Source organism: Phalangium opilio, unplaced genomic scaffold (assembly GCF_054372755.1).
Source record: "Phalangium opilio isolate 3A_F unplaced genomic scaffold, DU_Popi_V2 ptg000056l_1, whole genome shotgun sequence".
In the NCBI taxonomy this organism is placed as follows: domain Eukaryota; kingdom Metazoa; phylum Arthropoda; class Arachnida; order Opiliones; family Phalangiidae; genus Phalangium; species Phalangium opilio.
Genome location: NW_028324175.1, coordinates 6,085,465 through 6,113,260, shown reverse-complemented (window position 1 = coordinate 6,113,260; position 27,796 = coordinate 6,085,465). Strand labels below are relative to the sequence as shown.

Here is a 27,796-nt window from a genome sequence, read left to right as displayed (position 1 = left end):
TAAAAACTGTTCCACGAACAATTGAAACTGTTCCACGAACAAGTAAAACTGTTCCACAAACAAGTAAAAACTGTTCCACGAACAAATATAAACTGTTCAACGAACAAATAAAAACTGTTCCACGAACAAATAAAAACTGTTCCCCGAACGGAACAAATAAAACTGTTCCACAAACAAATAAAACTGTTCCACAAACAAACAAAACTGTTCCACAAACAAGTAAAACTTTTCAGCAAACAAGTAAAACTTTTCAGCAAACAAATAAAACTTTTCTACGAACAAATAAAACTGTTCTACGAACAAATAAAACTGTTCTACGAACAAATAAAACTGTTCCACGAACAAATAAAACTGTTCCACGAACAAATAAAAACTGTTCCACGAACAAATAAAAACTGTTCCACGAACAAATAAAAACTGTTCCACGAACAAATAAAAACTGTTCCACGAACAAATAAAAACTGTTCCACGAACAAATAAAAACTGTTCCACGAACAAATAAAAACTGTTCCACGAACAAATAAAAACTGTTCCACGAACAAATAAAAACTGTTCCACGAACAAATAAAAACTGTTCCACGAACAAATAAAAACTGTTCCACGAACAAATAAAAACTGTTCCACGAACAAATAAAAACTGTTCCACGAACAAATAAAAACTGTTCCACGAACAAATAAAAACTGTTCCACGAACAAATAAAAACTGTTCAGCGAACATATAAAAACTGTTCCACGAACAAATAAAAACTGTTCCACGAACAATTGAAACTGTTCCACGAACAAGTAAAACTGTTCCACAAACAAGTAAAAACTGTTCCACGAACAAATATAAACTGTTCAACGAACAAATAAAAACTGTTCCACGAACAAATAAAAACTGTTCCCCGAACGGAACAAATAAAACTGTTCCACAAACAAACAAAACTGTTCCACAAACAAGTAAAACTTTTCAGCAAACAAATAAAACTTTTCTACGAACAAATAAAACTGTTCTACGAACAAATAAAACTGTTCTACGAACAAATAAAACTGTTCCACGAAAAAATAAAACTGTTCCACGAACAAATAAAAACTGTTCCACGAACAAATAAAAACTGTTCCACGAACAAATAAAAACTGTTCCACGAACAAATAAAAACTGTTCCACGAACAAATAAAAACTGTTCCACGAACAAATAAAAACTGTTCCACGAACAAATAAAAACTGTTCCACGAACAAATAAAAACTTTTCCACGAACAAATAAAAACTGTTCCACGAACAAATAAAAACTGTTCCACGAACAAATAAAAACTGTTCCACGAACAAATAAAAACTGTTCCACGAACAAATAAAAACTGTTCCACGAACAAATAAAAACTGTTCCACGAACAAATAAAAACTGTTCCACGAACAAATAAAAACTGTTCTACAAACAAACAACTAAAACTGGTAAATCTATGAGGAAAAATTACTTGCCAAGGGAAAAGCCTTGAACCTGGAAAGTGAGGGAATTTGGAATAGGGCATGACACTTCCTGCTTCCATATTTGAGGGATGGTTTTGTCCAGTCCCCAACAACTAGTTTTAGCTCTTCTACATTATGACATTGGTAGCTTTTAAGGTCATACCAGAAGGGGTTGATAATAGAAGAAGGATGATCTGATGGTTTCCAGCTCTAAAGGTTTTTTTTTCCTTAAGTGAGCTCTTATTGGCTAGTTCAAACCCACGTGATCTTTGTTTTTTAAACTACAAAAATCAAACGGCTCCTCGTGTCGTTGGCCTCGTTGCGCGCTGGGAGGAAAGTATTCTATTCCTCGACAAGGTTCTGAACGTTTAATCGCGATTAAATTGATTTGTTAATAATTAAAGCTTTGAGATTTATGATAACTACTTAAAATAGTTTAAGATTTTTTGCGCAGAGGTAAATATATTTACTTAATGTTATAATTAGACCTAAATTTTAGCCACCCTAAAGTAACTATTTGAAGTAATGAGTTTTAATTATGATTTAATGTTTTAATTATACCAATTAATTTTTAAAATAGGCTTAAGACGGATTGGTCTGCCTTAGAGTGGAAGCAAAGCCTACCTGGACCAGCTTTGCAGATGATAAACACATTAGAAGAAAAGTTGATTAAAATTAATCAACAGAAACAATTACAACTGGATCTTGTTCAAGCTGATCCAGTAGTTGGCGTTGTAATGAACAGATACAACGCCAACTACTGGATCAGCTTGAACAAGTGGCTCAGAAACACAAAAAGAAGGTAAGCTTTTCTTTATAATATCCCTTACTTATTGACAGGCCACAGCTGGATTTAATTTAATAGCAATAGAAATGTATACTTTGTTTACGTTCATTGCCCTATTACGGAAGATGCTAGTTTCCATTTTCATATTGTTTGTTTATTTTGATGCTGTTATTACTTTAGAATTATTGAATATGTATGAAATAATAAGGCTATGTAGTTCTTTTATTCGTTGAAACATTGGTTTTAAAGCTTCTATCTCAAACCAATCTACATTTTAGTTTTAAATGGCTTTATATTAGGCCTAAAGCTAATAGGACCTAGAACTTCTAACGGAGTCATGTTGGGTTAAATTCATTATAGAATGACCCTCACAAAGAAGTGTTCAAGGAAAAGGAGAATGCATTAAGGGAAGAGTTGAAAATTTTAATTTTTACAAGTTTTAAACTTATTTATTTTAATTTTTACAAGTTTTAAGGAAGTCTTAAGTTTAAGTCTTGGGGACACCTCTGTCCTTGGTACCACCATCTCTAACTGCCAGCAGCGGGACGGAACCAATAGTACAACAAGTACCAATCCCATCATCAGAAAGACAGTCCTCAGCAGAACCTCCATCCATAGCAAAAGAAGTCGAGACACCAAGCCAGACCTCCAATCGTCCTATCCGGAACAGACGAGTTCCTACACGGCTAAACCTTTAAACGTCATTGCCTAAATTTAACAATCAAGTGATAACCTGACTCTGAGACAATCAAATTTTGATTCCTTAGAGTAGTACAAATTCAAAATAGTTGATGCCCTTTTAAAAATAACTTTACAATTTGTTTAACAACATTATTACATTAAGTGCACAACCACAGTCCCTTTTAAAAATGTAAAACTAAATTCTTAAAGGCTTTTATGAGTATTATTTTGAACTTTTAAATTCTCGCGTTTAACTTATTATGTACCTCGAACTTAAAATCTAACGGGAGAGTATTGTCATATTCACATGTAAACTTACTATTCCATACAAGATGTAGATGGCGCTAGTCTCACTAATCAAAGGCTAGAGCCAACCTCCCGACGGGAAAACACTCTCGCTCTCTCCTCGGCTCTGGACGGTAACGTAAACGCGTTGCTCCCATCCTGTACTATGTAATAACCAACCTTCATTAAATGTAGAATAAATCTTAAGTGTATAATTATCCCGACTAATTATTTACCCCGGATTTGAACACTACAGTATGTCTTCAGACAAGCCAAGAGCGAGAGATGAAAAAGCTTTCTCTACCCATAGTTTATACTTTTGTCGAATATCTGCAGACGCTGATGGGTCAGGTGCTGTTTCTGTCTTTTATAATATCCCAAAGACCTCGATCCCTCAAGACCATCTCCATTTCAAACCGCCAATTGACACAATTGGGTGACTTTAGTTTCGTAATCTGTCCCATGAGTGAGGTGCTACTGCCGTCCGCCATCTTTGTTTTTGTTTACTACGCACTAATGTTGACCGTACCTTAAGCCTTTGCCTTCCAACGTTATTGCGTTTTTAAAGTCGTACATTGGTAACCACGCTCTGCTACCACATTGTTGGATGATCGAGTTAACGCAATAAAACAATGGCTTAGTTAATTGAATTAATGCAAAAACGTTTATTAGGAACAACAATAATACTGTTAAGAAAGACTGTATTGTACATCACCGTTAGGGTTACCGGTACACACGCGAGTGAGACTGGGTGAGATAAAATACAGGCATGACAATGTGACGTCATTAATTTTGACGTATAAAGCTCCCCCTATGGGTAGTGACCCTTTGACCTATGTTAAAGTTTAGGCTATATTCTAACAAAAACGTATACTTACAATCCGCGACCTTGGCTCAAATACCTAAGCAGTCGACAGGGTCACGGGGTTGAACTTCGTTTATTTTACGGTAATATAAGTGCCCCCGAGCGTATAACCACGGCGAACTAAATTGGTTAAAAAAATATTCTCGCTACGCGACACGCATGGGCCTAGTTCATCTCGGAGGCTCCACTCTAACCCAACTCAAATATGGAATAAGTTACCTTTCGAACATCATTATTTCGATTGCTTCCATTCCTGGTCTCACCCTAAACATTGATAACGTTCAAAGGGCAGAACATACAAGATGTCATAATCCGGTGAACAGCGTTAAAATTCTTATCATATCGAAGGGATTATAGTACATAAACCCCATTGATTTGAAATCCGTCACTCCTCAAATTTCAAAAATACTTTGGCACATTTCGGCAGAATGGGATTTCCATTCAATGGGAGTTCGGCTGAATGGGATTTCCATCCAATGAGAATTCTGCTAAATAGGATTACAGAAACGAAGACAAGAGTAGAATATATTATTTTTGCCTTATAGAGATGGCAGATTTCATAGTGAAAACCTGTTGAATATAATTCGATTTGCCCTATAAATCGCGCATGTATACGACAGAAAGTTAATCGAAAATATTAGTGTTCACTCTTATTAGTGTTTCACTTTATTGTTAATTCTGTTTGCCTTAAATAATAATCCTGTTAAGGGAAGAGTGAAGTGGAAAATCAAGTGAGTTTTTATCGATTCTTCCACCAATTATAAGACCATTCTGCTTAGTGAAACATACAGAAAATATCTCAGAATGATTTTAAAATTCAAATTAGGCTCAGATTTTATGGATAATTTGAGATAAGGACCTCCGACCAATCGCGTAACTCCCTGCCTTTTTGTTAATAAAATTCTCGTGGCACGCTCCATGCCGAATAAAACAAGTTGGGAAAGCCAAAATATTACCTCTCCGAGTGGAGATGACTATCACTACCCCTTAAACAACCTAAATATATGCATCTATCGCTTTTTTTAATTCTTTGCAAGTGCAGGAATTCAATTTTAAAATAGTCAATTGTTCAAGCCTTTTCATTATCTCTCAATTGCTGTGGAAACTCTACTCTCTCGCTATACCTCAACCGAATTCTTAGTCTACCAGTATGATTTGCAACATTTGTCCATATCAAAGCTGAATCATACCTCGCCACAAAAAAAGCAAATGTCCCCAAAACATGGAAGCCACAACCCAATCACACATAAGCTAGGCTCGTACTTGTTCATCGCTTTCGATGATTTCACTAATATTAGCATTAACATTTTGTACATTATTGGGTTCCTTATTAATAGATATGCCTACGCCTACAGTACTTTCAATAGAACATTTATTTAATGCATTATCTTTCGTACGATCATGGCCAACTGGCCTCGTGGTAGGACCAACATTTTGTGTGCTAGAACCTGTTCCAGAAACAGCCTTTTTTCCGCGGCTAACGCTCTTCTCCTTTCATTTTCGCGTTTCCTAAATTCGGGATCTGACCTTTTTGCCCTCATTCTTTCCCTTGCCTTTCGTTTTCTGATTTCCTCTTTACTTAAATATCTTCCTCCATTTTATTATTCAGTTAAATACTCACAAAAATCCGCAAAAGCAATCCCCTTGCAAGACTGTAACGTTTGAAATATTATTTTCCGAAGAAATTTATTACGGAAGATTGAATTATGAAGTACTAGCTTTGAAATTCAAATAAAGAATGATAAAAGTACGTAAAAAAGGTCTTTCACAAATAGGGGGCGTATAAACTTAACAGCATTTGTTTATATTTAAAAAATATTCTTAGATAGTCAAATACTTTTTGCGCCGTTGAATTTTTTTAACACCAGCTTGTAAAAAAGGTCTCTTTCAAACTAAGGGGGGGGGGGCGTATGAAAAAACAGTTAAACATTATTCATAGAATAATTTCCATATATGGGGGTAGGAAAACGGTAACAGTTGACAAAGACTAATTGCATTTACCTTAAGTGGACAAGCAACTTTTCACTATCTTGTGGTTTTGAAAATGCATAGCTTGGCAACACTGTCACTAGCACCGCGAATCGGCGTATGGGTTTTCCATCTTGAAGGAGAGAGGAATGGAGTGGAAACCCCCATACCTATAGCGTTGCCTGTGTACCCCCACCTACGGCACCGTAGTCCTCCCAGCATCCTCAGCGGTTAGGTAGGGTCGTACTGGACAAAATTATAAAGGGCGCTCCCTCTATCTTAAAAATAGAAGCTAGTTCTCATACAAATAAAATGGCGCTACGCGGCAGCACTTAGCAATCGCCTACCGAAGGGTAGGGGCGTGCGCGAGGTACATTGGGAGAGATACGGTGCCGCAGGTCGCCCATCATCATTTCCAATCCATCTCAACTCCCTTTTCCCTGCCTACATCAGACCATTTGGGGCAAGGTTACTAAATCGAATCACATACGCGATAAATAGTTCCCTCATCAATGGCAGTACTACGTATGCTAAAGTCATACCCTTCTATCTCTTAGCTCAGTGTCATCCCCCTACTGGGCGCGTACAGTATATCCTCTCGCAAGAGCGCGCCCAGAGGAAGGGATACACAGTCTACACCCCTCTCTACCGCCACTAGTAGAGAAAAAGAAATTATTATGGTTTTGAGAGGAGCTTCTCATTTTGGTTGTTGTTTTGAAATGCACGGGCCTTGATAGATATAGCAGGCAATGAATGAAATATATCGCAATGCACGGGCCATGATAGATAGAGGAGGCATTGTAGGAAATATAACGCAATGCACGGGCCTAAATAGATATAAGAGGCAATGTAGGAAATATAACGCAATGCACGGGCTTTGATAGATATAGGAGGCAATGATTTAACGACTTCGGTACTTGGGTTTATCTTTAATATTTAAATAAATATAATTATTTTTAATTATTTTAATCGCCAGTAAATAACTTTAAAAATAGTTAAATCGTTTAAAATAAAGTTGTTCATAATATCTTTCGAAACTTTGCTAATATTGACGTTTAAACTGAAGGGTACCCTTCTTGCCCGCTTTCTTCAAATTTTGGGGTATATATACGATCCGTTTCCATTATAATAATAGATAAAAACGCATTCGCGTGAACCTTTGGTGGAAGCCCTGCCATTGGGAGGCTAGACGTTTCTCGTAACCCTAGCTGATCGCCGCGTATATCTTAAAACCAAATAATAGATAAAAACGCATTCGCGTGAACCCATGGTGGAAGCCCTGCCATTGGGAGGCTCGACGTTTCTCGTAACCCTAGCCGCTCGCCGCGTATATCTTGAAACCAAACGATGACGGTGGAAAAGAAGCCAGAATGTACTGACCGGCGTCCACGTGGAATGGACAAAAGACCTGAAGATGGTGGTGCATAGAAGCTGGTGTCAAGGTGAAGTTGACGAAGAACAGAAGTTGGTGGTGCTTGGAAGCAAGCAAGTACAGACTAGTGTCCATGTGGAGTGGACGAAAACCAAAGCTGGTGGTGTTGGAACTTAAGAAGAATAGCCAGAGGAGACAAACCCAAATTTCCGTGAACTGTCAATGCAGTCCGGAAATTGGGAACACGTTTGCTCCGATACGCAAACTGCGAACGCGGTCACGTGGGGTCTGACAGACAGACACACAGACACACACACAGACAGACACGGCCGGTGTAATACCTCTCACGTGACATACGTCACTCGGAGAGGTAAAAAGCGCGAGATTGGATTAAAGTTATACTCGCGATGTGACAATCGTGGCGCGAGATGTAGAGTGTGCAAAAGAAATTTTGTTAAGAGAAAGGCAGGGCGTTACGCGAGGTCCTTATTTCAAATTATCCATAAAATCTGTACCTAATTTGAATTTTAAAATCATTCGGAGACTATATTTCCTGGATGTTTCAGTATGCAGAATAGTCTTTTAATTAGTAGAAGAATCGATAAAAAATCACTTGATTTTCCTCTTCACCCTCCCTTTAAAGAGCTATGCGTTTCTTACTAGTCTTTTTAATGGATACAGTTACGAGTTGGTATTGTCGAAAGAACGAAGTTTCGGATTCAAGAAACGCGGCAAATGGTTTGGAGTCGTAGGAATGCTTCAAAGAAAAGTAAAGATGAATTTTATACATCTCACACACAAACCCCAAACCTTTAATTTATTATGTACAAACTTGTCACTGTCGCTCACATATTACATTATTTATGGAAAGTTATATTTCACAAAAAAATAAAATTCTTAAAATTATTTAACCTTCCTGTATAGTTATTCCAAATTCTCAAAGGTTATTTTAGGGCATTTATTTCAAAGAAAAATAGTTTTAAAAACTTGACAAATTAAGTATCTTTATTGTTAATTAAAAGTGGCTTTGGGTTGACAACACATTTTAACCATTGCTATATTTCGTGCCTTTGTGTCATCATAAAAGAGACGAGCTCAGACCTGATAGGCCTAAACGTGACCCCTGGTGAAATCTTATCGGATTTTAACGAAATTTGTCTTAATTTAAAGAGAAAATTACCCTCTACCTCCATAATTTAGGAAGTTAACTTCAGCATGACGCTTCAGAACAGCTTCCCAAGAAGTCTGGTGGTGGATTTTGTCCAGCCAGATGTCAACGACAAAGCCACCTTCGTTTTGCGCGATCCGCTTGAATTGCCAAGAGCCTTGGCACTAATTAAACCATTTAGCTTGGAAGTAAGTACACCAGTAAAGGCGCTCGAAATATCATAGGACGGACGCTGGCAAAAAGGGACTAGTGCGTGGTAAGCTTTAGTGAACCAAAAGATAATTTAGTCCTAAAGAGACCTAATAAAGAGTTACTTTTTCCACTGGAAAATTAAAGGTGAACTTAAAAGAGTACATCTCATCTCAGACCACTTAACCCATGGACAGGCAAAACCATGTTAAACCCACGTTAACAAATGGCAATGCGTAGCACGCGCCCTCACGCGTCTGCCGACCGCAATTTGTTGCCAAATGTCCCGTAAAGAAAAATTTGTCTCTAATGGTTCGGGATATATTTTAGTCAAGGCTTAATGTTAAACAGACTTTATAAACAATACCAGAGTGATATTTACAAAAACTAACTTGATAGAAAGCAGAGAAATTTAGTAAACCGTCTAATACACCAAAGTAGAACAAACTACTTTCAAAATAACCTTAGTAAAGACAAATCTACGGCAGCTTTCTGGAAGACGCTAAAACCATTTCTTAAACAAAAACAACGAAAATTAATCGCTAAAGTTACCTATAGGAACGGGACAATAGAAGACCCTAGTGATATAGTAAACGCGTTCAATGACTACTATATTAACGTAGCCGAACAATTACTAGATAAAAACCTCCCAAATGCTACCACCCAAAATCACAAAATCGTAAATATTGAAGAAGAAACTGAGGTAAAAACCCTATCGAATTTTTCACCGGTTACTGAAAATGAAATTTTCAACATGCTCAAAAAAATGGACACCAATAAGGCATGCGGGATTGATGATCTAAGCCCAGCACTTCTTAAAGCGCTAGCTGCCATAATAGCTAAAATAGTAGCGAAAATTATCAACCTAGTCTTGGCATCTGGGAAATTTCCAACACAATGGAAACTGGCCAAAGTCATTCCAATTTACAAGTCCGGGGACGTCAAAGATCTTAAAAACTATCGCTCCATTTCAATCCTGCCAGCCCTATCCCTATTGTGTGAAAGACTGGCTTACAGAAACGTATACGATTATCTCGAAGAAAATCAAATCTTATATCCTTACCAAAGCGGGTTCAGAACAAGACATTCCACTTCCACATGCATTTTTGACCTATTTGAAACAGTACTAGGAAATTTACAAAAGGGCCACTATGTAATACTAGTCTTTATTGACCTATCCAAAGCGTTTGACACTGTGATACATGCCAACCTGCTTAGGGACCTCGAAAACATAGGAATTCGCGATAAAGTCCTCGAATGGTTCAGATCCTATTTACAAAATAGGCAACAAGTCCTCTTTCATAACGAATTATAAAAAACCGTCTTGGTTTGGACCAAGGCCGAAAAAACAAACGATATGTTTGAGGTTTATCAATTGACTGAAGTTTCAGATATTGAAATTTTTTTCTAGTTATTTTTATCCACTCAATCCTTAATCAATATTTAATTCAATCAACTGATTTTACTGTTAATCGATCTAGTCCCTCTAAATTAATTGAAAAAATTACATATCTACGCTTTTTCAAGAACAATTACATTTTCCGAAAACATTTTATCATGAAATTAATTATTTTGAAGGGAGTACGTGTTGAGGCATCAGTATTGAATATTTGAAATGTTCTACTGGATGTCTAAAAAGAGCAAGTGAACTTTGGCATAACTCGAATGGAAAATGTAAATATTTAATTGATACCAAACCAGGGTGTTGCGCGAATTTATACATTAAATTTCGTATATCGAAATGCTACATTTCTATATACGAAAACTAAAAATAAACCTAAGACGAGTGAAAACGCTTCATAATCGGTTCCGTAGTCCTTATTAATAAAAGGTTGTACATCTTTAAAATACGAAAAATTTCATGTTAACACAAATTTACGGATAGTTTTAAAGGCCTACACATTTTCCAAAGAACCAATTATGCAATTTTTAGCCACATTGTAGTATACGATAGGCTCTTAGTTTGACCCGAGCCGTAGTATATGGCCGGGGTTTTCGCTTTCGTTATCGTCAGATTTTAGCTTAAATGGAACCAATAGTGGTAGCTGAGCTCAGTTAGAGATTTTATTTTAATTAAAAAAATTTTCACACCGCACCCGGGAATTGAGTCTGGCTGGCTGGCGCAGCAGTAAGACACGCTACCACTGTGGGGTCGGACACTTCTAATTTTTTGTTTAGGGTCTTTGAATTTTTTTCTTTTTATTTATGTGCAAATTAAATAGATAACGATGTGGCTACTATTTAGTCCCAGCCATTGGGACATCTTGTTTATATTAAGTGTAAAGTAGGGGGTGACGTTTCAAATGAAGACTGAGTTATGACCAAGAAATTCTAAAGTATGGAAATGGAAGTTCCAGTGCAACTTTACCTTCATAGAGGCGACAATAGAAATGTAGCATTTCGATATACGAAATTTAATGTATAAATTCGCGCAACACCCTGGTTTGGTATCAATTAAATATTTACATTTTCCATTCGAGTTATGCCAAAGTTCACTTGCTCTTTTTAGACATCCAGTAGAACATTTCAAATATTCAATACTGATGCCTCAACACGTACTCCCTTCAAAATAATTAATTTCATGATAAAATGTTTTCGGAAAATGTAATTGTTCTTGAAAAAGCGTAGATATGTAATTTTTTCAATTAATTTAGAGGGACTAGATCGATTAACAGTAAAATCAGTTGATTGAATTAAATATTGATTAAGGATTGAGTGGATAAAAATAACTAGAAAAAAATTTCAATATCTGAAACTTCAGTCAATTGATAAACCTCAAACATATCGTTTGTTTTTTCGGCCTTGGTCCAAACCAAGACGGTTTTTTATAATATCTGTCACTTCAGTCTTAATGTAATTAAATTTTGAATAATCATGTTTGCTTCACCGTCATACATTTGCACTCTAAAATATAACGGTGCATTCAAACACCATATATGCTGTTTTTTCCGGTGCCAAAAAAGACATCATTTAGGGTGTACTTTAACCCCATTTTTATGATCAATTCACGCCATTTGCTAATATTATTTGCAAGTATTAAGGAAATATTAGGCATTAATGCACCATTTACAGGGGGTTTTTAACATCTTTGTTAGGCAATCTGTTGAACTTCTAATATTACTTAGTTTAATGGTGTTAAAAGTATGGAAAAAGTACGCTACCTCTGTCACATTATTAAACCAAGTGAAGTGAAATAGTTGTAAAATATTTATTTTTTTCATATTTAGCACCACGTTTATGGTGTAAAACAAATCGGTCAATACACCATTTCAAGTCCCTGTTTACCCATTTAAAGACCTGTTTACCCATTTAAAGACCCTATTTTCCCCTTTTTAACTTTTAAGGCCCTATTGACCCATTTCAAGTTAATTGTACTATGGTAATTAACCGCTTGCCTGCCTTACGACCGAATTCCAATTCGGCTGAAAACTACCGCAATTTGGCGGTTTTGGATTTGGTCTAATGGGACAAACATCTTGGCTTAAATTAAAATTCTATCTACGCCCGTTAAAGGGATAGAATCAATCTTTTGACTACAAACGAAAAGCTTTCATTTTTTTAAATCAGATAGAACCTAAAATTACGTTTTCAAAAATATATATATATTGATAGTTTTAATAACTTAACTATTTTTAATTAATGTTTAAAAGAATTAGTTTTCGGCGCCGCTCCCATCACTGCTCCCTCTACAGTCGTTCGGCAAAAACACGAGCGAACCACCTACATTACCCCGCTAGCCTCCTCTCACACGGAAATATAGTAGATTTACACCTAAAAGTAGTTTTCATACTATTGTGCATTTTGCATTTTCGCCAAATTAGTATTTTTCATGGAAGTTAAGCCTTTGCCAAAATAGCGCAAAAATGAGGTGTTTTGGCCATTACCCGTAACTATTTTGACAAATCTCTATCATCCCAACTCTACAACGTAACCAAGAGTTAAGGAAACAAAGGATAATAAACATGATAAATCAGAATTATGTTTACAAATGTCTTCTCGAATATGCGCCGCTTCCCCAGTGAAGGAGAAAAGCTACTATACAGTGATCTAGAGCTACCTATATACTCCTATTTCCAAACAACCAATGAATCAGTGGACGTTAGCAACGTCACTAGGGTAACAAAACAAGTTGGGTGGTATTCGCGGCTAGTTTGAATTTCAAAATATCTAACGTACTTTTCTTAATTTTAAACGGTTTAATTCGATTTTTTTTTTTGGCACACATAATTTTAGGCACATTTTTTAACCTAAAACTGCCCTCATCTTGTACTAGTCGGAAATCCTTGATTCTATCCCTTTAACATCTGATTAACTTGAGTGGTTATGTAAAATGAGCAATAATCCCATCTATTTTGTAAAACATTAAGCAAAATTTATAGTTTAGAAGAATGAAATATTTTTAAATCGCAGAAATGCACCGTTATAAAGCGATTGGCCTATTTTAATTTTTAAGTCAAATTACGTAACACTGTAACGAACTTAAACGAAGTTTGAACATAGAATGAGTTCCCAAAAATAATTTTCTAACGTAATATAGTGCCTATGAAAAACCACATATTATTAAAAGAAAATATTTTTATTTTTAAACGCTGTCAACGATAAAACGTTTGTTATTATTGAACTTTTTTTTTATTAAATTTATAACATTTATAGGATAAATACGTCTACTATTAAGAGGTACAATGCTTGAAATTTGTGTCTCAATGACACGTAACCTAACTAACATATGCCTTACCTAACCCGACGGCATTAACATTTTTTCTTAAAATCGTGTTCAGTCAGGATTGATATAATAAGAGAGCCTTCAACGTGTACAAACACAATAGGAAAGGTAGTGAAGTCCCACTGAACAAGACTATAAATATTCCTGTAAATCAGGCGCATGGTCCTGAAATGGGGTGAACAGGGGTTTCATATGAGATTAATAGGGGTTTTAAATTGGGACATGAAATGGGGATAAATTGCGACATGAAATGGGTGTAAATTGGGACATGAAATGGGTGTGTAAATTGGGACATGAAATGGGGGTAAATATGGACATGAAATGGGGGTAAATATGGACTTGAAATGGGGCTAAATATGGACATGAAATGGGGTAATTATGGACATGAAATGGAGGTAAATATGGACTTGAAATGGAGGTAAATATGGACTTGAAATGGAGGTAAATATGGACTTGAAATGGAGGTAAATATGGACTTGAAATGGGGTAAATATGGACTTGAAATGGGGTAAATATGAACTTGAAATGGGGGTAAATATGGACTTGAAATGGGGGTAAATATGGACTTGAAATGGGGTAAATATGGACATGAAATGGAGGTAAATATGGACTTGAAATGGGGGTAAATATGGACATGAAATGGAGGTAAATATGGACTTGAAATGGGGGTAAATATGGACATGAAATGGAGGTAAATATGGACTTGAAATGGGGGTAAATATGGACTTGAAATGGGGGTAAATATGGACATGAAATGGGGTAAATATGGACATGAAATGGAGGTAAATATGGACTTGAAATGGGTCTAAATATGGACTTGAAATGGGTCTAATAATGGACTTGAAATGGGTCTAAATATGGACTTGAAATGGGTCTAAATATGGACTTGAAATGGGTCTAAATAAGGACTTGAAATGCGTCTAAATATGGACTTGAAATGCGTCTAAATATGGACTTGAAATGGGTCTAAATATGGACTTGAAATGGGTCTAAATATCGACTTGAAATGGGTCTAAATATGGACTTGAAATGGGTCTAAATATGGACTTGAAATGGGTCTAAATATGGACTTGAAATGCGGGTAAATATGGACTTAAGTGCTCATTTAATTGTAAAGATTAAATAGGAAAATTGAGACTGGGTGAAAGATAAGTATAGTTTTAATTTTAATTAAATAAGGTATCCATGAATTTAACCAAAAAAATCGTGTTTTGCGTTAATTTCACCTTAATTTTACTTACGTTTAAAGGTTTATCTCGATTAAGTTTAGTTTAAAGGTTTATCTCGATTAAGTTTAGTTTAAAGGCTTATCTCGATTAAGTCTAATTTAAAGGCTTATCTCGATTAAGTCTAATTTAAAGGCTTATCTCGATTAAGTCTAATTTAAAGGCTTATCTCGATTAAGTTTAGTTTAAAGGCTTATCTCGATTAAGTTTAGTTTAAAGGCTTATCTCGATTAAGTTTAGTTTGAAGGCTTATCTCGATTAAGTTTAGTTTAAAGGCTTATCTCGATTAAGTTTAGTTTAAAGGTTTAACTCGATTAAGTTTGGTTTAAAGGCTTATCTCGATTAAGTTTAGTTTAAAGGCTTATCTAGATTAAGTTTAGTTTAAAGGTTTAACTCGATTATGCTTAGTTTAAATTTTTAACTCGATTAAGTTTGGTTTAAAGGCTTATCTCGATTAAGTTTGGTTTAGAGGCTTATCTCGATTAAGTTTGGTTTAAAGGCTTATCTCGATTAAGTTTGGTTTAAAGGCTTATCTCGATTAAGTTTAGTTTAAAGGCTTAGGTGTATCTCGATTAAGTTTAATTTAAAGGTGTATCTCGATTAAGTTTAATTTAAAGGTGTATCTCGATTAAGTTTAGTTTAAAGGCTTATCTCGATTAAGTTTAGTTTAAAGGTTTAACTCGATTAAGTTTGGTTTAAAGGCTTATCACGATTAGGTTCAGTTTAAAGGCTTATCTCGATTAAGTTTGGTTTAAAGGCTTATCTCGATTAAGTTTGGTTTAAAGGCTTATCTCGATTAAGTTTGGTTTAAAGGCTTATCTCGATTAAGTTTAATTTAAAGGTGTATCTCGATTAAGTTTAATTTAAAGGTTTATCCGGATTAAGTTTAATTAAAGGTTTATCCAGATTAAGTTTAATTAAAGGTTTATCCTGATTAAGTTTAATTAAAGGTTTATCCTGATTAAGTTTAATTAAAGGTTTATCTTGATTAAGTGTGAAATAGAAATACGAGGCTTTATCAACAGCTATACAGTTTAAATATTAATTAAGTAGTCCATTTAAAATTTATTCGAGTTTTTATCCAAAATATGTATATTTTATGTTTAAATTCACCCTAATTATACTTAATTATGTTGAAATTAATGAAGGATTGTGGTTTGGAAGTATTGACTTAGCTTATAAATTGAGCTTCAAAATATTATTAACCTTAAGTTTAGATGAGTTTTTGATTAGTTCCAACACATTGCGTTCAATTTTTATCATGCCCCATCCTAAATTTGCGGTAACGTGAAGATTAACAAGTAAATATGTTGTACCGGGGAGCCCGTTACAACAACTACAAAGGTTACAATGTTAATGAATGATGTGATTCCATAGTTTCTCTTAAATACCAGTAATTAAATCAAATACCTAAACAATTCATAGCAATTCTGACATATAAACAAACGGCAATGAGGACTGTGGAAATAGCGAACGTAACCCTCTGTTTCCCACGTGTTTACGTTGAAAAAATCTGCACATGGAATTTATTTGACTAATTACGTAAAGACAATGTTCTCCTGGATTAATCAGCACCACTGTTCCTTATATTTCTAAATTAAACAATCCACTCTTGGTAACAAATAATTTATAAAACGTAATATCATATACGGACTGTTTCACCAGGAAAAAAATTGTTTTAACGAATCGTTTCCAACGTGGTTACGTTGAGAGAATCTGTGCTGATGTAAACATGGAAATTCCTCTACATTGGTTTAGTTTAAGGAAATATATCACACATCTTCACAATTAGTAGCATTTTAGTGAGATTAACAAATAATGAAACCCTGTATACCTGCTATATTTGTTGGTAGCAGAAAACGAAGCAGACTGCGTATTTTTATAATACAGAGCTGGAAATTAGCTTTTTTATCTTTAAAGGGGAAAGACACTATAAAGACTATATTACATAGACAAACTAAAATACACCTTAAGCCTTGGCCGTAAAGAACGTTCAAAAACTTACTTTAAATGATATAAAAACCTCTGTTAACTGTAATTATTTACCTGAATTACTTTTCTAGACGAAAATTCGACCTGATAACGACGTATTTCTTATTAAGGGTGCTACAGTTAATTAGAAAATACATATAAAGGTGCTCAAGCTCGGATGAAATACCAAAGTAATTTGTCAGCGTCTACTGCTAGATAGTCTGACCCAAAAGTAATTTTTGACGTACTTTCAGAATTAACTAAAATTAACATACTTAGAGTTAATTGATTTAAATTAAACTAGCCGATAGCACACCTTGAATACTTAATTGTTAATTCAAGAGTATTCCGAAAAGTAACTTCGTTGTAGTTTTTCTGTTCGCGGTGGGGGTAAATCACGAAAAACGCCATGTTAATCTCCATAGGAAATTAAGTAAAAGCATGTGAATTTTGCTTTAACGTTACAAAAGGGTGTCAAGTCATATCTACAAGGGCCTACCGGCCCTGTAGAATATTACTCGGAATAAGGGTCCGTTAAACACGGGGTCCCACAGGGTAGTGTTATGGGTCCCCTTCTTTTCAATATATATACGTCTGATAACCATAAATGCCTAAGGTCATCTAAATCTAAAGAATACGCTGACGACACAGCCCTAATTTCATCAAACAAGGACCTGCAGACGTTAATTAAAGACACCGAACAGGATCTGAGATCATTTAAGGAAACTCTACTTAAAAAGGATCTGATCTTAAATACCGAGAAAACAAACTTTATGCTAATCTCTCCGAACAAGCAGATGAGACAACTAGCAAGTTGTCTAACCTCACTATGTGACGGGTCAATAAAAAGAGTAACACACTAGAAATATTTGGGTCTGTGGCTTGACGAGCTCCTTTCTTGGTCAAATCACGTAGACTACGTTCTTAAGAAGGTAAACACTCGTCTCTGGATACTTAGACCGTTACAGAATAATCTTCCCACAGAGACATTACGTACACTTTACAATTCCTGTATAAAACCGATACTGCAATATTGCAACATTTTTTACCATAATACATCAAAGGCCAACCAATCTAAGCTGTATTCCCTTCATAATAAGTGTGCTAAACTAATCTCAAATGAACGCAAGTACTCTTCAGCGACATTGGCCAGAGAAGTCGCGCAAATAAACACACCGGATTTTAACTATTTTATAGACCTGTTAATTTTCATGTTTAAGGTCAAAAACTCGATTGTACCAGAATATGTTTCAAACTGGTTCCTAAAAAGCAGTTCCGATTCGAGAACTCGGGGAGATAAGTTCAACTTTTACACTGAAACTTGTACCTCACGTAACAGAGATAGAAGTGTCAAATTTCAAGGTATAACATGTTGGAATAAACTGGACAATGAGGTTAAATCGCTAAAATCAATAACCCAATTTAAAAATGCGGTGCGAAACTACATCTCTGACAAACTGAATTAAACAATAACCACAAACCTGTAATACATAAAAACAGACATTTCATAAAATATAAAAACTCTTTTAGTATTCTTAACTTAAGTTAATTTAATGACGGGACATCATTGTAAACAAGGCTATGCCTTAATTGATTGATCCAATAAAAGCATTTATTATTATTATTATTATTATTATTATTATTAGATCGTTTATGAATCTTTAATGAGAGAGAGGCTAAAATAAATAAATAATGAAATTCAACTAACTTTTATAATTTAGTCAGATTTTCTCCCCATATCGGTGACTGGAGATCTCTACTCCTCAAAAAACAAAATGGCGCGAATTTTACTATGGTTTGGCGAAAAACTTCCAACATCCGCCGCCACAGCGCTAGTGTCAGTCTTTGCTCTAAGCAAACCTAGCCCCTATTCAGTTGCCTGTCCATGGGTTAAGTGGTCTGAGATCTCATTTACCCAAGTCCATCTTTAAACAGTAATTTGAAATTTTTTAGTAACTTTGTTGTACCAGAAAATGAACTGATCCTCATTTACCGCCAACACTAAAGGCATTAAACAGTACTAAGAAATTCGAACGTTCCAAGATTTATTAGATTACTAATCTCCTGTTGCTCGTGCCGTGATTTCCTTGCCGCCACCGCGTCTAGTTTTCCCAAGGATGATGGGGGGAGGGGGATGATCCGAAATCTGAGATAAATGTAAGTGCACTACGTGTGGCACGACTCAGTTTGGGTGGGACGCCAAAAATGCAGGAGGAATAGTCGGACTCAATTGTAATTGGCTCAGAAGGGCTACAGAAGAACCAATTACAATTGAGTCCGACTATTCCTCCCCCATTTTTGGCGTTCCACCCAATGTTAGCCGTTCCACAGTTAGCGCACCTGCTTCTCTAAGATTTCGCATCCAACCCCCATCATCTTTGGTTCTCCTATCCCTATAGCGTTTAAAAGATCAAGGCTAAACAAATTTCTTTATTGTAACTTTGCTAGGTATGGATTTGCATTCTGTGCCTGTTTCCCGCTATGGCCATTTTCTTGAAGTTTTTGGCGGTGCGATTCTTAGTCGATTTGAAGGCCTCGAATAACAGTTTTTTTTGGTCGTTCGGTGAGGCTCTTTGGTACGAATACGGCGCCCTCCTTGACGCCGGAGCCGAACCACCCAGGCGATTGGATCGCAGTTCCATGAAAGTCGGCTTGATTGGTTGGCTCATCTTTTCGATGATCGCCTATACGCCTCCTTTTCGGGTCAACTAAGTAAGAAGCAAAATGTATTTCATATATTTCGCTATATTAATTTGTAGATGTAATTCGGTTTTCACGCGTACTCGCGATTTTCATAGACAAGTTTACCCCTAGAAGTTCGAAAATAAATCGTTGTCTCAGAGGCGAGGGGTTAGTCACTTAAATAATCAGGTGTACACACCCGCAGAAATCGATTACTTGATTTCTGGAACTCTTAGAAAATGATCAGTAATCACAATCATTTTAGTATGTAATCAAAGGTAATCAGAAATCTCCGATAATCAATGGAAATCACGTGAAATCTTGAGAAAATCAGAAATAATCACATGATTTACTTGTAATATTTTGTAATCACCTCGGAAATCACACATTTCGTGAAATTACCACACATAATCAATCGAGGAACTCGAAAATCTGAAATAAAAATCGTAATCAGTTCAGATAGAAATAATTGCTGTATTCATCGTAATTCACGATGAATCCAGTGGTAATCACGGCATTCACCAAAAATTCAACGGAATTCGTTGAAATTCAAACAGGAATCACAAGTAATCTGCGGCAATAACGGGAAATCAGTGTAAAGATTATGGATATCACCGAAAATAATCCCAATCACAGAAATCAAGGAATTCGTTCAGTAATCAACGGAATTCACATTCAGAAATCAGGTGTACAAAATTTTGGCGAATGACTAGCCCCTCGCTCAGAGGCAATTAGAATCACGCGTCGCCTCCACTTTCCTTACTGTCTCACTTTTTGTTATCTCATTCAGAGCTGTGCTAATTAGCTGACAACTAATTGAATTAGAATTAGCAATTAGGGAAATATTTATGAACTAATTAATTAGCCAATTAGCAATTAGGGAAATATTTATGAACTAATTTTTAGCCAATTAGCAATTAGGGAAATATTTATGAACTAATTAATTAGCCAATTAGCAATTAGGGAAATATTTATGAACTAATTAATTAGCCAATTAGCAATTAGGGAAATATTTATGAACTAATTAATTAGCCAATTAGCAATTAGGGAAATATTTATGAACTAATTAATTAGCCAATTAGCAATTAGACATGGAAACTAATTCAATTCAATTAGAAATTAGACATTTATTTATCAAACTAATTAATTAGAATTACTATTTTCTAAGTAAGGTAAAAAGAAACCATAAGTAAATATAAAAGTTTGAAAGTGCCCATGGATTTAGTACTTTGGTAATGCAAAGTTTAATGTTTTAATGCCATTGAAAAACGGGTACGGAAGCCAAAAATGAGACAAGCCTCGAGCCTTCCGTCATGTTAAAATTTGTCTCATTTCTTCATTTTCTTGCCACAGTTCCTATAATGGACTCCTGAGTAGTAAATACATGCGCACTACTATTAATTCTAAAACAGTCGAAATTTCGAAATGGGGCAGTTGCGAACTACGAAATTTTCTACTAGTACTAGTATTCTCTCATATTTGAGGAGCTGAAAAATTTAGAGTAGCACTAAGGTTTCCTCATCGATATAATAAGGCTTTTTCATATTCAAATAGAAGAATCAAGAGTTAATTCCTCGATTTTTTCACAACAAATTGGCGTAAAAGAATAATTGAAAATCCAATTGGCTAATTAGTTAATCCTAAATCTAATTAAATTTTAATTAGATAATTACCTTTCCGATTCATACTAATTAATTAGAATTACTTCTCAATTAGAACTAAGGTAATTAAAATTCAATTACCATTTTCAATTAGTAAATGTTGCTAATTAATTAGAAATTCAATTAGCTAACTAATTAATTAGCACAGCTCTGATCTCATTGTGTTTATGTTAATTATGGTGTATTTTTTGCGCAGTTTCATTTTTGAACTTTCCGGGTTTGGAGGATCCGATCGACACTCTTGACCAATTAGCCGCCGCTGTCCATCAAGGGAAGATAGTTGCGGGCAGTTTGCGTAGCACTTTCTTTCATCAAGCCTTAGAGGTCAGTCATAAAAGGATAAAAGTAGTTTTTGCACGTTTAGCTTAGGTGAATACAGCGCTCCCTTTGACAAGTGCTTTTATATTTTCAGTGACTGTGGTACACTAAAATAACATGTATAACCCCTCTTATTTAAGTTCTAGCTTTAAAAATTTATTTGAAGTTTAGAACTGTCTTGATATTAGAGATGGGCCGATACCGATACCATATCGGTATCGGTACCGATATTTGGCTTTAACCGATATATCGGTATCGGTTAAAAATGAACCGATATTTCTACCCGATATTTTTTGAAGAAAATAAATACTTATGTTGAGAGTAGATGGTGCCATAAGACCTAAACTCTGAGACAGCACAGTTTTTCATCTATTTTTGGTTAACGTAACTAGTGTCTAAAATGGGTTTTATAGTTTCAATTACCGAAATTGGATCGAGAATCATCTATAGAGATGGGCCGATACCGATACTATATCGGTATCGGTTTGATATCGGTTTAATCGAAGGATCGGGTAAAATATCGGTATCGGTACGTATCGGTTTCCCAAGTATCGGATCATATCGGTATCGGTTTAAACTGGTATCGGCCCATCTCTACTTGATATAGTTGAATTCCCTTTCTCGTGAGTCGTTTAATTTTGGTATCACCAAAGCGCCTATTTTTAACATGACCTAAAACTATCTTTTAAGTGTGGTTATAACCTATCTGGTTGGTTATGTTTCGATTTCGAAAGGTTTAATACTTTAAGGGGCATGAGGGCTGCGTTCAACTACCGGCAACTGGAAAAATACAGTCTCTCTCCGTTTGCGGTTATTTTGGCCACGATACGTCATGAGTGGCTAAGAGAATTTTTTTAGCGTTGCTAGATCTCTTCAAAATGGCGTCAGCTGCTAAAAATTAATTACAAAAGCGTACTTTCGAGCAACTCGCGAAGAACCAATTTTAAATTTGAAAACGATTCAGTTTATTCTCAGCAGTAATGATTCCATAGTAATCTTGGGTTCAAAAAGCATTTTATACATATTTTTAAAATTATTCTTCAAACCAATGTTTTTGTAGCTCTCGTAAAAATCATAAGGCATGGTTTTCACTTGTCGTCCGATGTCAAGCGACAACGGGAAAAAACATAGTTACGATGGACCAAAATTACGTTGGGTGTGGCGATATTAGTTTAAAATTTTTTTTGGCCGCGTTCAGTTTATCTGCTAAGCATTGGTTCCATTATTTGCGAGAACTACGCTAAGTGAAAACGCTTTAACGATGGTGACAACGTAAAAAACCAATCTGACATTTGACGTCCAGCTGCAAAGTAGGTTTTTTCGGTCAAGTAAAAACCATGCTTTAGTCGCCATTACGAAACGGATGCACTAAGATATAACGTACTCCCTTGCCATTTGATTCGTTGAAGGTTCGATTAAAAACGTCACGTGACAATCGGAAAACATCTTTGAACCAAAAAATTGGACTCCGTTGCGAATTGTTGAAAGCAGCCGACGCCAGGCTTAAAATGCTTTTCGTTTACTTGTAGGCGATCAGTACCGGCCGTTTGGGTCATTTGGGCGACGGAGTCAGACGAGGCCTGATCAGTTCCGGGGCGACATCGGTACCTTCGGGTGTCTTGAAGGTCTTGCACGAGAAGTATGCCTTCGGTTGGGGCCGAAAGAACATGCAAGGGTCGGTCGCTCGCTTGGGAGAACATAATTTTCACTTTCTTAGTGACCAACTCTTTAACACTTTCTTGGGACACGCTGGTAAGCAAACATGTAACTTCACTTTCCATTTTCAGAAAATTATTATTGTCTATCCCGGGGATCTGGTATTACCAGAAGTATATAATACTTCTCTTCGAGAGAAGTGCACCACAAATCGGGGTAATTGTAACGCCATTCTTCCCAACATTGGAACATTTGGAGCATGGTTACTAAACCGAGTCACATAAGCGATAAATAGTTCCCTCATCATTACTCTATTAGCCTTTAACTATTTGGTCAGACGCATGCGCTTGTGGATTTTTGTCCCATGTCAAGACAATCAAAGTTTGAGGGTTGATTGCTTGCTGGGGATTTAGTGCCAAACAGTTATAGAATTCACCTTGCGTTGCGATGCCCATCTGAAGTTTGATGAGCGGTAGAGCAAACAAAATGGGTAAGCCTGGGAACAAAGACGTTAACTAAAGTATTAAGAGGAAACAGAGTGTCATTCTTCTTCTATTATCCCCTTCTGGTAATATGATGTAGTTAAATTGAAGCTGTCGTGTAAAGATGAAATTGGCGTTAGTACCTTGTATAGCACCAGAAGTAAGATAAGGGAAGAAAAGTGCTCTAACATTGGTAATAGATCCTGGCACAAATTTGAGGATATTATGCCGCTTCCATCGCGCCTCCACTAGAGAGAAAAAAATTGGTCGAGATCCAAAAAAACTTCCTACCCCCTTCCCCTCAACCTAAAGCCGCGGAACACGGACGCGGGTGCTTGAATCTAGTTCGGCCGTCTACCGCCGCGAGCGTCTAACGGGTTGGGGGAATTCAGAAACCGCTACCAGAGGGCCAACCGTTGGTGTGTTATCAAGAATATTCACTTTCGCCAAGTGAAGAATTCGGTTACCGCGATACTTCTAGTCCCTTATCTTACTTCTGATAGCACTCATTGACGCGTGAGTTGATCACTCTTATCTTGGAAAGTATAAGACTAAGATCATTTTGATCTTTAGGGCAGAGGATTTATCCCAAAAACGTACAATCTCCCATAAAACTTAATGTTAATTTTGGTTTCCTTTGAATTCAAAGGAATACGAAATCAACATCAAGTAACTCGCGCTTATACATGGTTAGTCTTTGAAGGGGTTCTATATCTCGAAAAGCTAGCGTCCGTGGGTGCGTGATCAAGTGGGCCATGACCAATCTCACTCACCATCCTCCCCCCCCACAATATCCTTATTATCAAAATATCTAGGAAGATCTATTGAAACAGTTCTTGGATCGTCTCTATTTTCAAACACAATTACAGACCACGCTTAACCGTATCTGGCGAGCTAATATTAGGTAGAAAGTTGATCGGTACCAGAGCTTGACGGTTTCGAATATAAACTCCGCGAGTCTTCCATTTTCCTTGGAAAAAGTCATAAACTTCTGCTTGAATGGAGTGATCAATTCTTGCTGTCAATTGGTGGTGAAAAACATGAAAACTTCCCTTTTAGAGCTGTGATTGGTTAATAGTAAAGTAATACTTTTGTTTCAATCTTCAAAGTGCCAAAAGGCTCTCCGCTTCGAGATCCCCTCAATATGGTGTAAGCTCTTTAAAAATTCATCCACTCTGCTTAATTAATGCGCAATGTTATTTTAATTTTTAATTCTAAAAATACACCATATGCTTGCTAAAAACCTTAAGTTAAAATTAGCATTGAAATATTGTTTCATCAGGGATAAAGAATGCGCGTGAGAAAATTTGTTTTCAAGCTATAGGACGACAGCTTATTCTGTATATATCTTGTTGCGACATCGATTGTCAGCACGCACAAAGCTAGGTCTCTATGTAACCTAGCTTTGTGCGTGCTGTCAAGAGACGAAAAACTTCAGGATTTTCAGGATTTAAAATATCCGCTAGTTTTTAAGCTCGAGTGCACGGCTTGAGTTTCAAATACGTGTAGTAGGCTGTAGGCAATTTTAATTTTAAAATATCTGTCACTTCAAACGAATATCTTTTTCCTTTCATATTGTTTTCAAAGACACTTTTAATTAATGAACCTAAGAATTTGCTACAGCGAGTATAAACTCGCACGCTGTCAGCTTGCTAATTGATTCGCGTTCTCGGGGATGCCCATTTCCGCACAATTTTCGAGAATCATAGCCCAATTCCGCACACTTTTTATGGCCCATTTCCGCACACTTTTAATGGCCCATTTCCGCACACTATTTATGGCCCATTTCCGCACAGTTTTTACATTGAAAAGTTAGTTCACCATATTTAACGATAACCCATTTCCGCACAGTTTGCAAATAAAACTTTTTTTTTGTTGATTAGGTTTTGTTCGGGTTCGGTTAGGTTTGGTTCGGTTAGATTTTGATTAGGTTAGGCTATGTTACAATAGGGGCATGCAGACTTGTGATTTGACCACTGCAATATCACCATCGAAATAAAAAAAGTGTATTGATAGACGTAAACCAAGTGTGTTTTTGTTAAAAATAGAAGTAAAAAAATTCTGTTTGTTAAACCTGCATTAAAAATTAATCTGTCGTTAAAATGCATCAAAAAATTTATAATCATAAAACCTCACATTTTGGCTATTTTCGGTCCAATGAGCCAGCATCATAAGTTTAAGGTTTTTAAAATGTTTTGCAAACTGTGCGGAAATGGGTTATGGGTTTTTAAGATGTGAAAAAAAAACTGTGCGGAAACAAGCGACCACCCGTGTTCTCTACTACGGTTTTAAAAAGCCAACAATTACATTAAATAGAAAACTTAATTCTTATTGTTTATGATTTAGAGATCGTCTGCAGGATTGCGGTATCCTGGAAAAGTTCCGAAAGGACACGATTGAGTGGGAAAGGATTAAGGGCATGTTTGACACGGACCACCTCCAGGAAAAGAGTGGGACAAGACCTTTGGTCATAGTGGACTTGCAAGGCGCGTTCGCCATCTTGACCATCGGACACGCTCTGGCTTTACTCGTCTTTCTGGCAGAGAGACTCTCTAACCTCTTCTCCAGGTGCTTAATGATGCTTAAATGACCAGACCTGAAGAATGTATCTCGTTTTACCACGTTATCAAAAGGCACAGTGATCATCTAATTGCATAAGTTTATAAGATATGTTACATAAGTATGACACTACCTATACTTCGAAATGCTAGAGACTTACAACACCTACGCTTTACCTACGTCACTTCATGTCAATCTCTCAGTAACCAGTGACAAACTTATGGAACATATCGTATGAACTTATGATAATTGCTATAAACTTCCACAATTTTGCATCAATCTTTAACCTAAAATTTCATAAAGTAATGTAATAATTGTTGTTGATTAGTAATAAATAGTAATAGTCATAGCACCGCATAAAATACCTTAAATTATCATATTTCTGTATTTACGCTCTTTGTTAATTAATGTGGGAATTAATGGATTCCCTCCCATTGGACCGAAATCCCATTCAACCGAAACCAAAGAAGGGAGGTCCCATTGGACCGAAATCCCGCACCTTGGGCGGTTTACGAAAAGTGGAGATAGCCATGAATGGCTGCACTTAACGTTAGTGTACACTGCCCAGTTATCTCCGATAAAAACGAAGTAGCAATGAGTTAACCGTGGAGTCGGTTTTAAAGGCTTATGTTAATTTAAGTGAAAGCTAAAATGAGCCGTAAACCGTAACATTTTCTTTAATGTTACTTAAAATTACAAAACGCTTTAACTTGAATATAGGGTCTAATAATTTTTCTCAGTTTATTTCAACTTGGTTGTTTCAAATTGAATAGTGTTCTAAAGTAAGTTTCCAAGGGTATTTTCATGAAAAGTACGAAACATTTACGTCGCTCAACCTAACCAAACCTAACCTGAGCAAACCTAATCTAACCAAACCAAACCAAACCAAACCTAACCTAACTTAACATAACAGTAATGTTTTGGAAAAGGCATATTATTTGAGAAGTCAATGAAGCTAAACATCAATATTCTGGAAAAGGCGTAGCATTGTTAAATGATTTATAAAATATTACTAACCTAACCTAACCTAACCAAACCTAACAGTAATGTTTTGGAAAAGGCATATTATTTGAGAAGTCAATAAAGCTAAACATCAATATTCTGGAAAAGGCGTAGCATTGTTAAATGATTTATAAAATATTACTAACCTAACCTAACCTAACCTAACATAACATAACCTAACATAACATAACATAACAGTAATGTTTTGGAAAAGGCATATTATTTGAGAAGTCAATGAAGCTAAACATCAATATTCTGGAAAAGGCGTAGCATTGTTTGATTTATAAAATATTACTAACCTAACCTAACCTAACCTAACCTAACCTAACCTAACCTAACCTAACCTAACCAAACCAAACCAAACCAAACAGTAATGTTTTGGAAAAGGCATATTATTTGAGAAGTCAATGAAACTAAACATCAATATTCTGGAAAAGGCGTAGCATTGTTAAATGATTTATAAAATATTACTAACCTAACCTAACCTGCCCTAAATCAACGTCACCCCGTTGCATTCGAATCGATGGGATCTCCTTATCTTATGCAAATCCCAGTGGTTCGAAAACCCGCCGTTCCGCTAGTTTCTTATCCAGTTTGGCGTATTTCGGTTGAATGGGATTTCGGTTCACTGGGAATTCGGTCCATTGGGAGGATACCAATTAATGAACTCGAATAAATTAATAATTCGATTAGTATTGCGCTTATAATGGTTACGATCGTGTCATTCTATCAAGATGAAATGCCGAAATATTCGAC

At 36.0% G+C, this 27,796-nt stretch overlaps 2 protein-coding genes and 2 long non-coding RNA genes across 4 annotated transcripts; 3 read left to right on the top strand and 1 right to left on the bottom strand.

Moving 5' to 3' along the window:
* Positions 1-2,086: 2,086 nt before the first annotated feature.
* On the top strand, positions 2,087-3,416 carry LOC149668238 (uncharacterized). Its single transcript, XR_016368019.1, has 2 exons — positions 2,087-2,247; positions 2,593-3,416. It is a non-coding gene; the product is annotated as an uncharacterized LOC149668238 (long non-coding RNA).
* Positions 3,417-3,455: 39 nt separating this feature from the next.
* LOC149668236 (uncharacterized) lies at positions 3,456-19,392 on the top strand. The gene is made up of 5 exons (XM_089841260.1): positions 3,456-3,549; positions 3,871-3,949; positions 8,085-8,172; positions 8,604-8,759; positions 19,129-19,392. Exons 1-5 carry the CDS (start codon positions 3,456-3,458, stop codon positions 19,390-19,392), a joined length of 681 nt encoding a protein of 226 aa, XP_089697386.1.
* On the bottom strand, positions 15,910-16,878 carry LOC149668237 (uncharacterized). The gene is made up of 3 exons (XR_016368028.1): positions 16,756-16,878; positions 16,544-16,621; positions 15,910-16,453 (listed from the first exon to the last, which is right to left on the bottom strand). It is a non-coding gene; the product is annotated as an uncharacterized LOC149668237 (long non-coding RNA).
* A 209-nt stretch (positions 19,393-19,601) lies between the features above and the next one.
* LOC149668235 (uncharacterized) lies at positions 19,602-26,343 on the top strand. Its single transcript, XM_089841259.1, has 4 exons — positions 19,602-19,626; positions 21,220-21,347; positions 22,871-23,093; positions 25,839-26,343. The coding sequence occupies exons 1-4, from the start codon at positions 19,602-19,604 to the stop codon at positions 25,877-25,879; spliced, it is 417 nt and encodes a 138-aa protein (XP_089697385.1). The 3' UTR covers positions 25,880-26,343.
* The last annotated feature ends 1,453 nt before the right edge of the window (positions 26,344-27,796 follow it).

Excerpts from the sequence above, each read along its gene's own strand:
- LOC149668236 (XM_089841260.1), top strand. The coding sequence starts at position 3,456 with ATGTCTTCAGACAAGCCAAGAGCGAGAGATGAAAAAGCTTTCTCTACC. Across the intron at positions 3,950-8,084 it reads ACACACGCGAGTGAGACTGG|TTACGAGTTGGTATTGTCGA; the intron begins GTGAGATAAAAT and ends TAATGGATACAG. Across the intron at positions 8,760-19,128 it reads TTAAACCATTTAGCTTGGAA|GTATGGATTTGCATTCTGTG; the intron begins GTAAGTACACCA and ends TAACTTTGCTAG.
- LOC149668235 (XM_089841259.1), top strand. The coding sequence starts at position 19,602 with ATGATCAGTAATCACAATCATTTTA. Across the intron at positions 19,627-21,219 it reads CAGTAATCACAATCATTTTA|TTTCATTTTTGAACTTTCCG; the intron begins GTATGTAATCAA and ends TTTTTTGCGCAG. Across the intron at positions 23,094-25,838 it reads CACTTTCTTGGGACACGCTG|GATTGCGGTATCCTGGAAAA; the intron begins GTAAGCAAACAT and ends GATCGTCTGCAG.